The sequence below is a fragment of the Oncorhynchus tshawytscha genome, unplaced genomic scaffold, assembly GCF_018296145.1.
Source record: "Oncorhynchus tshawytscha isolate Ot180627B unplaced genomic scaffold, Otsh_v2.0 Un_contig_12162_pilon_pilon, whole genome shotgun sequence".
In the NCBI taxonomy this organism is placed as follows: Eukaryota; Metazoa; Chordata; class Actinopteri; order Salmoniformes; family Salmonidae; genus Oncorhynchus; species Oncorhynchus tshawytscha.
In genome coordinates, this window is record NW_024607366.1 from 4246 (window position 1) to 13527 (window position 9282).

Genomic DNA, 9282 nt, shown 5'->3' on the forward strand with positions numbered 1-9282 from the left:
AGGAGAGGAGAGGAGTGAAGATCATTTGTCCTCAGGGTAGACAGCCACCACTCAGAAAGGGAAGGGAACAAGTATGACAGACAACTCAGAGGAGAAGAGAGAGAAACAGAGAGATGAAGTAGTAGAGATATGATGTGAAAGGGGGATAAACAAAAAGAGGGGTACAGTGTCATGGCTTTATCTCAATAGTCTACAGTGGCTTCCTCTTTTCCTCACCTCCTCTCCTTCATCTGCACTAATCACACACACAAAAACACACAGGTGACTGAAAGCACACACACACATACAAAAACACACACACACACACAAGCACACACAAACACAGTACTAATAGTCTGTGTAAAGCACTACTCACGTCGCCACCTAGTGAGGGCTGCAGGTCACAGCACTCAGCGGTGGGGCTCAGGTCCTGTCTCATCACCCAGATGGGCTCTTTAGGTTCATCAGGGGTATAGGGTGACCTCACCGTCCTGGTCTTCACCTCTTCTATGGCCTCCTTGATGTCCTTTATGGCCAGGGAGATGGCGTCTCTCTTTTCACGACTGTTACGAACCCCAGACCAGTCGTCAGATTCTGCTAAGGGTGGGAAGCTCTCTTCTTCACTCTCATCTCCCTCTCCTTCTATCTCTCCCTTGCGGTATGTGGAGTCTGTGGGCGCATCGGATTGAGAATTGTGAGCGTGTTCGGATTCGGGCCACTCTCCCTCCTCTTCCTCTCCTCCTTCCATCATGTCCTCTTCCTCTCCTCCCTCCCGTAGCCCGGCAGCAGCTCTCTCCAGACTCTGAGAGCTGAGACTCTCTCTGACCTCGGCTACGATCATGTCGATGTCCTCTTCCCGTCCTGGTCGCAACTGTCTGCCCGTGGGTACGGAGCAAACTCCGCCTCCTTCTCCGGGCTGTCCGACTCCCGTCCGAGCGTTCATCGTAGTGGTGGAGCCGTGACCCCACCGCCTCCTGCTGTCGGTAGTCCCCGCCTCCTTCCCGCCCCTCAAACAGATGGAACCCCGCTTTCCTCTGCTGGAGGTTCTCATTGGCGTCCATAGGCTCTGCAACCTTGCGGCAGAAGAGAGAGCGTCGCCGATCTCCTCGTAGACGTGTTCTGTCAGGGAGTAGTCGTAGGCTTCAGAATACGCCTCGTCTTCTGGCTCCACCCCTTCCTCCACGCTGCAGTCCCGCCCCCTTTTCTGCTGGCCCCTCCCCCACGGCGGTAGAGAGGCTGGGTGTACACGTAGTTGGAGTAACCTCCTCCAGGGTTCAGGGTCTCCTCTGCCTCCTCCTGACTGGGGGTCTCCCAACATCTGGTAGGGGTTCCCGGGGTAAGGGAGGGGGCAGAGGGGGGTAGTTGAGGTTCAGGTTGGGGTGGGGTTGCTCTGACTCAGCACTCTCTGTGTATCCCTCTGCCTCTGGGCGAAGCGTCACCTCGTAGGTACCGCAGTCGTCCTCTGCCTCAGGATCTAGTGCCATGACGGCGTCGCCCTCCGCCCGGTCTGTGTGTGTGTGGAAACCGCTTTCCGTGCTAGCAGAACGAGCTAATGCATAATCATCACCCTCTCTCTCCCCCTCTCTCTCCCCCTCATCCTCCTCCGGCTCATCTGGTTGTGGGAGTAGAGAGTGAACAGGCTGTGGGCCTGGTGGAGGTGGTTGTTCCTCCGGCTCATCTGGTTGTGGGGGTAGAGAGTGAACAGGCTGTGGGCCTGGTGGAGGTGGTTGTTGTTGCTGGGCCCTCTCAGCCTCTCTCTGCTGTCTCTGTGTGTGTCTCTGCTGCTGTGCTCTGAGCCTGGCCTCACTGTCCTCCTGTCTGCGGTAACGTGTCACTGCAGGTCGCGGGATGGGCAGAGACTGACCCTGGGCCTGCTGGGGCTGAGGCTGGGGCTGCTGGGGAGGAGACTGGGCTCCCTGGTGCAGCTCTGCCTCTGGCTCCTCTGTTGACCTCCGCTGTGGGGCTCCTCTGATTCTGCTGCCACCTGCACCAGGGGCCTCATTATACCTCCTGTAGCGCGGTGCAGCATGGTTGTTGTTTTCACTACTATGGTTGCTAGGCTGCCGGGGTCGCCTGCTGTTTGTGGCAGTGTTGTTGTCGTGGCGACGGCGTTGAGGAGGGGGCAAGTCGGCTTCCACGTCCTCGCTCAGTTCCTGGCCTAACTCCGCCTCCTGGGGGTTCATGGCTGCCTCGGATTGGTTGAGAGGAAGAGGAGGATGGGTTTAGGCAAAATGCATGGCCTGCCGTCGTGTGGGACACAAGCAGCTCAGATCTTCTGAGGAAAAGAGAGAGAGAGAAAGACAGAGGAGATATTTAGAACAATATTTTCATCCAGCACATGAAGTGAGTTAACAACAAAGTGAACGAATGAATGACGGAGTACAATATGACATTTTATGAAATAGTTTGGGGAAAGGCCAGATGATGGTGGTGGTGATGGTGGTGGTGTTGGTGGGGAGGTGGATGGTGGTGGTGGGGAGGTGGATGGTGGTGGTGGTGGTGGTGGTGGGGAGGTGGATGGTGGTGGTGGTGGGGAGGTGGATGGTGGTGGTGGTGGGGGGGTGGATGGTGGTGGTGGTGGTGATGGTGGTGGGGAAGTGGATGGTGGGGAGGTGGATGGTTGGTGTTGATGGTGGGGGTGGATGGTGGTGGTGATGGTGGTGGTGTTGGGGTGGTGGATGGTGTTGGTGGTGGTATGGGGAGGTGGTGGTGCTGGTGGTGGTGCTGGTGGGGAGGTGGGGAGGTGGATGGTGATGGTGGTGGTGGGGGGTGGATGGTGGATGGTGGTGGTGGGGAGGTGAATGGTGGTGGTGGTGGTGATGGGGAGGTGGTGGTGCTGGTGCTGGTGGTGGTGCTGGTGGGGAGGTGGGGAGGTGGATGGTGGTGGTGGTGGGGGAGGTGGATGGTGGTGGTGATGTTGGTGGTGGGGAGCTGGTGGTGGTGGTGAGGTGGATGGTGGTGATGATGGGGAGGTGGTGGTGCTGGTGCTGGTGCTGGTGGTGGTTGGGAGGTGGGGAGGTGGATGGTGGTGGTGGTGGGGTGGGGTGGATGGTGGTGGTGGTGGGGGTGGATGGTGGTGATGGTGGGGAGGTGGATGGTGGTGGAGGATGGTGGTGGTGGTGGTGGGGGGTGGATGGTGGTGGTGGTGGGGGGTGGATGGTGGTGGTGGTGATGGTGGGGAGGTGGATGGTGGTGGTGGTGATGGTGGAGGTGGATGGTGGTGGTGGTGATGGTGGGGAGGTGGATGGTGGTGGTGGTGGGGGTGGATGGTGGTGGTGGTGGTGGAGGTGGTGGTGGTGGTGGTGGGGAGGGGTGGGGGGTGGATGGTGGTGGTGGTGGTGGTGGTGGGTGGTGGGGAGGTGGATGGTGGTGGTGGTGGTGATGGTGGTGGTGGGGGTGGATGGTGGTGGTGGTGGTGGTGGTGGTGGGTGGTGGTGGTGGGGGATGGTGGTGATGGTGGGGAGGTGGTGGTGGTGATGGGGGGGTGGTGGATGGGTGGTGGTGATGGTGGTGGTGGTGGGATGGTGGGGGATGGTGGTGGTGGTGATGGGATGGTGGTGGTGGTGGGGGTGGATGGTGGTGGTGGTGGTGGGGATGGTGGTGGTGGTGGGGCTGGTGGTGGTGGTGGTGGGAGGTGGATGGAGGTGGATGGTGGTGGTGGTGGGGAGGTGGATGGGTGGGTGGTGGGTGGGGTGGTGGTGGGTGGTGGGGAGGTGGATGGTGGTGGTGGTGATGGTGGGGAGGTGGATGGTGGGTGGTGGTGGATGGTGGGGATGGTGGTGATGGTGGGTGGGGGTGGATGGTGGTGGTGGGGAGGGGGGGTGGATGGTGGTGGTGGTGGGGGGTGGATGGTGGTGGTGGTGGTGGTGGTGGTGGTGGTGGGGGTGGGTGGGATGGGTGGTGGTGGTGGATGGTGGGGGAGGTGGGATGGTGGTGGGTTGGGCAGGTGGTGGTGATGGTGGTGGGGTGGTGGTGGTGGGGGGATGGTGGTGGTGTTGGGGAGGTGGATGGTGGTGGTGGTGGTGGATGGGGAGGTGGTGGTGCTGGTGCTGGTGGTGGTGGTGGTGGTGTGGGGGATGGTGGATGGTGGTGGTGGGGAGGTGGATGGTGGTGGTGATGTTGGTGGTGGTGGGAGGGGGAGGGTGGGTGGTGGTGGCGGTGGGGTGGTGGCGGGTGGGGTGGTGGATGGTGGTGGTGGTGGTGGGGAGGTGGATGGCGGTGGTGGTGATGGTGGTGGTGTTGGGGAGGTGGATGGTGGTGGTGTTGGGGTGGGGATGGTGGTGGTAGGATAGTGGTGGTGGTTGGGGTGGGTGGGATGGTGGACGGGTGGTGTTGGGGGAGGTGGTGGTGGGGGGAGGTGTGGAGGGTGGATGGTGTGGTGATGTTGGGGAGGTGGTGGTGGAGGTGGTGGTGGTGGCGGTGGGGCAGGTGGTGATGGATGGTGGTGGTGGTGGGGGTGGATGGTGGTGGTGGTGGGGGGAGGTGGTGGTGGTGGGATGGTGGTGGTGATGTTGGTGGGGGAGGTGGTGGTGGTGAGATGGTGGTGGTGGGATGGGGAGGTGGTGGTGGTGGTGCTGGTGGTGGGAGGTGGGGTGGTGGTGGGGGGAGGGTGGATGGTGGTGGTGATGGGATGGTGGTGGTGGGATGGTGATGGTGGATGGTGGTGGTGGTGGTGGTTGGGGAGGTGGATGGTGGTGGTGGTGGTGGTGGTGGGGATGGTGATGGTGGATGGTGATGGTGGATGGTGGTGGTGGTGGTGGTGGTGGGGGGTGGATGGTGGTGGTGGTGGGGGTGGATGGTGGTGGTGATGGTGGTGGTGGTGTGGTGGTGGTGATGGGGTGGGGGTGGTGGATGGATGGTGGTGGTGGGGAGGGGTGGTGGTGGATGGTGGGTGGGGTGGGGATGGTGTGGGGGGTGGATGGTGGTGGTGGTGGTGGTGGTGGGGTGGTGGATGGTGGTGGTGGTGGATGGTGGTGGTGGTGGGGAGGTGGTGGTGGTGGGGATGGTGGTGGTGGTGGGGATGGTGGATGGTGGTGGGATGGTGGTGGTGGTGGTGGTGGGGTGGTGGGGTGGTGGATGGCGGTGGTGGTGGTGAGGTGGATGGTGGTGGTGGTGAATGGTGGTGATGGTGGTGGTGATGGTGGGGAGGTGGATGGTGGTGGTGGTGATGGTGGTGGTGGTGGGGGAGGTGGATGGTGGTGGGGAGGTGGATGGTGGTGGTGGTGGGGGTGGATGGGTGGTGGTGAGGTGATGGTGGTGGGTGGGGAGGTGGATGGTGGTGGTGGTGATGGTGTGGTGGTGGTGGTGGTGGTGGTGGTGATGGTGGTGGTGGTGGGGGTGGATGGTAGTGGTGGTGATGGTGGGTGGTGGGGGAGGTGGATGGTGGTGGTGATGGTGGATGGTGGTGGTGGTGGTGATGGTGGTGATGGTGGAGAGGTGGATGGTGGTGGTGATGTTGGTGGTGGGGTGGTGGTGGTGGTGGTGGTGGTGGGTGGTGGTGGTGGTGGTGGTGGTGGTGCTGGTGCTGGTGATGGTGGAGGTGGGGAGGTGGATGGTGGTGGTGGTGGGGAGGTGGATGGTGGTGGTGGTGGGGGGTGGATGGTGGTGGTGGTGAGGTGGTGGTGGGGAGGTGGATGGTGGTGGTGGTGGTGGTGTGGTGGTGTGGGGAGGTGGTGGTGGTGGGAGGTGGTGGTGGTGGTGGTGGTGGTGGAGGTGGATGGTGGTGGTGGTGAGGTGGTGGTGGTGGTGCTGGTGCTGGTGGATGGTGATGGTGGTGGGGAGGTGGATGGTGGATGGATGGTGGTGGATGGTGGTGGGGGAGGTGGATGGTGGTGGTGGTGGTGGTGGTGGTGGGTGGGGGGTGGATGGTGGTGGTGATGTTGGTGGTGATGGTGGGAGGTGGATGGTGGTGGTGGTGGTGGTGGTGGGGTGGGTGGTGGTGGTGGGGATGGTGGTGATGTTGGTGGTGATGGGGGGGGAGGTGGATGGTGGTGGTGGTGGATGGTGGTGGTGGTGGGGGGTGGACGGTGGTGTGGATGTGATGGTGGTGGTGATGGTGGGGGGGTGCTGGTGGGGGTGGATGGTGGATGGTGGTGGGGAGGTGGATGGTGGTGGTGATGGGTGGGGTGGTGGTGGTGGTGGTGGGGGTGGATGGTGGTGGTGGTGGGGGGGGTGGGGGTGGTGGTGGTGGTGGTGGTGATGGTGGTGGTGGTGGGGGAGGTGGATGGTGGTGGTGGTGGTGATGGTGGGGAGGTGATGGTGGTGGTGGATGGTGGTGGTGGTGATGGTGGTGGTGATGATGGTGGGAGGTGGTGGTGGTCGAAAGGTGGTTTTGCTGGAAAAAACAGTAAGTGAGAGAACAAGGGTAAGTTGACATAGAAATACATCCCAACATTTACTCCCATTGGTTGATGGGGTGGATGGTGGTGGTGGTGGTGGGGAGGTGAATGGTGGTGGTGATGTTGGTGGTATGGGGGAGCTGGTGGTGGTGGTGAGGTGGATGGTGGTGGTGGGTGATGGGGAGTGATGGGGAGGTGGTGGTGCTGGTGCTGGTGGTGGTGGGGCTGGTGGGGAGGTGGATGGTGGTGGTGGTGGTGGTGGTGGTGGATGGTGGGGGGTGATGGTGGGGAGGTGGATGGTGGTGGTGGTGGGAGGTGGATGGTGGTGGTGGGATGGTGATGGTGGTGATGGTGGTGGAGGTGGATGGGTGGTGGTGGATGGTGGTGGTGGTGGTGACGGGGTGGTGGGACGGTGGTGGTGGTGGTGGTGGTGGTGGTGGGAGGTGATGTAGTGGTGGTGATGTGGATGGTGGATGGTGGTGGGCGGTGGATGGTGGTGGTGGTGGGGGGGTGGATGTGGTGTAGATGGTGGTGGTGATGGGGATGGTGGGGTGGTGGAGGTGGTGGTGGGGGAGGTGGATGGTGGATGGTGGTGGTGGCGGAGGTGATGGTGGTGGTGGGAGGTGGATGGTGGATGGTGGGGATGGTGGTGGTGGGGTGGTGGGGAGGTGGATGGTGGTGATGTTGGTGGGGGGTGGTGGTGGTGGGGTGGGGGATGGTGGATGGTGGTGGTGGGGATGGTGGTGGGGGGTGGATGGTGGTGGTGGTGGGGAGGTGGTGGTGGTGGTGGTGATGGTGGTGGGGGGAGGTGGTGGTGGGTGGTGGAGGTGGTGATGGTGGTGGTGGGGTGGTGGATGGTGGTGGTGTGGTGGACTTTGGTGGACAGTAAGTGGTGGTAGGGATGGGTGGATGGTGGATGGTGGTGGTGGTGGTGGTGGTGGGATGGTGGTGGTGAGGTGGATGGTGGTGGTGATGGGGATGGTGGTGGTGCTGGTGGGGGAGGATGTGGTGGTGGTGGGGGGTGGATGGTGGTGATGGTGGGGAGGTGGATGGTGGGATGGTGGGGAGGTGGTGGTGGTGGATGGTGGTGGTGGTGGTGGTGGGGGGGTGGGGAGGATGGTGGTGGATGGTGGGGGACGGTGGATGGACGGTGGTGGTGATGGTGGGCGGCGATGGTGGTGATGGTGGGGTGGTGGATGGGGCGGTGGTGGTGAGGTGGGAGGACGGTGTGGTGGTGGTGGTGGAGGTGGTGGTGGCGGTGGGGGATGGTGGTGGTGGTGGGGGGTGGATGGTGGGGAGGTGGCGGTGGGGGTGGTGGTGGTGGTGGTGGGTGGTGGGATGGGGTGGATGGTGGTGGTGGGGGGGATGGTGGGTGGTGGTGGTGGGGGGAGGTGGATGGTGGTGGTGGGGGTGGATGGTGGTGGTGGTGGTGGAGGTGGATGGTGGTGGCGGTGGTGGGATGGTGGTGGGGATGGTGGTGGGGAGGTGGATGGTGGTGGTGGTGATGGTGGGGGGATGGTGGTGGTGGATGGTGGTGGTGGGAGGTGGGTGGGTGGTGGTGGTGATGGGGAGGTGGTGGTGCTGTGCATCCCAACATTTGGTGGGTGGTGGGGGTGGATGGTGGTGGTGGTGGGGGAGGTGATGGTGGTGGTGAGGTGATGGTGGTGGTGGGGATGGTGATGTTGGTGGGGGATGGGAGGGGGTGGTGGTGGTGGTGGATGGGGGGTGGATGGTGATGGTGGGTGGGGAGGTGGGGTGGTGGTGATGGTGGGGAGGTGGATGGTGGTGGTGGTGATGGGGAGGTGGATGGTGGTGGTGGTGGTGGTGGATGGTGGTGGTGGTGGGGGAGGTGGATGGTGGTGGTGATGGTGGAGGGTGGTGGTGATGGTGGGGTGGTTGATGGTGGTGGTGGTGGTGGCGTGCGGGGGTGGATGGTGGTGGTGGTGGTGGGGGGAGGTGATGGCGGTGGGGATGGATGGTGGTGGTGGTGATGGTGGTGGTGGGTGGGGGGGTGGTGGTGGATGTGGTGGTGGTGGTGGTGGTGGGGGTGGGGTGGTGGGTGGTGGTGGGGGGTGGTGGTGGTGGTGGTGGTGGTGTGGTGATGGTGGTGGGGGTGGATGGTGGTGGTGAGATGAGGTGGATGGTGGTGGTGAGTGGTGGTGGAGGTGTGGTGGTGGTGGTGGTGGTGGTGGTGATAGTGGTGGTGGGGAGGTGGTGGTGGTGGTGGTGGTGCTGGGGGGTGGTGGTGGTGGTGGTGATGGTGGGGGTGGTGGTGGTGGTGGGGGTGTGGTGGTGTGGATGGTGGTGGGGAGGTGTGGTGGTGATGGTGGGTGGGGGAATGGTGGTGGTGATGGTGGTGGTGATAGTGGTGGTGGTGGGGATGGTGATGGATGGTGGTGGTGGTGGTGGTGGCAGGGTGATGGGGAGGTGGTGGCGGTAGTGGTGGTGGTGTTGTGGTGGTGGTGGTGGTGGTGGGGGTGGTGGTGGTGGTGGTGATGGTGGTGGATGGGAGGTGGTGGGTGGTGGTGGGTGATGGAGGGGTGGTGCTGGTGCTGGTGGTGGTGGGTGGTGAGGTGGATGGCGGTGGCGGCGGCAGGATGGGGCGGACGGGAGGTGGTGGTGGTGGTGGTGGTGATGGTGGTGGTGGTGATGGTGGGGAGGTGGATGGCGGTGGTGATGGTGGTGGTGGTGGTGGTGGTGAGGTGGTGGATGGTGGTGGTGGTGGGCTGGTGGGATGGTGGTGGTGGTGATGGTGGTGGGGGGTGGATGGTGGTGGATGGTGGTGGTGGGATGGTGGTGGTGGGGGGGGTGGATGGTGGTGGCATTGGTGGTGATGGTGGTGGAGGTGGATGGTGGATGGTGGTGATGGGGGGGTGGATGGTGGTGGTGATGGTGGATGGTGGATGGTGACGGCGGTGGTGGTGGTGGTGGTGGTGGTGGGGAGGTGGATGGTGGTGGTGGATGG

At 62.9% G+C, this 9282-nt stretch overlaps 1 protein-coding gene across 1 annotated transcript; it reads right to left on the reverse strand.

The window, feature by feature from the left end:
- Positions 1-1253: 1253 nt before the first annotated feature.
- LOC121842447 (ataxin-2 homolog) lies at positions 1254-2162 on the reverse strand. Its single transcript, XM_042312433.1, has one exon. It carries the CDS (start codon positions 2160-2162, stop codon positions 1254-1256), a length of 909 nt encoding a protein of 302 aa, XP_042168367.1.
- Between the last annotated feature and the right edge of the window lie 7120 nt (positions 2163-9282).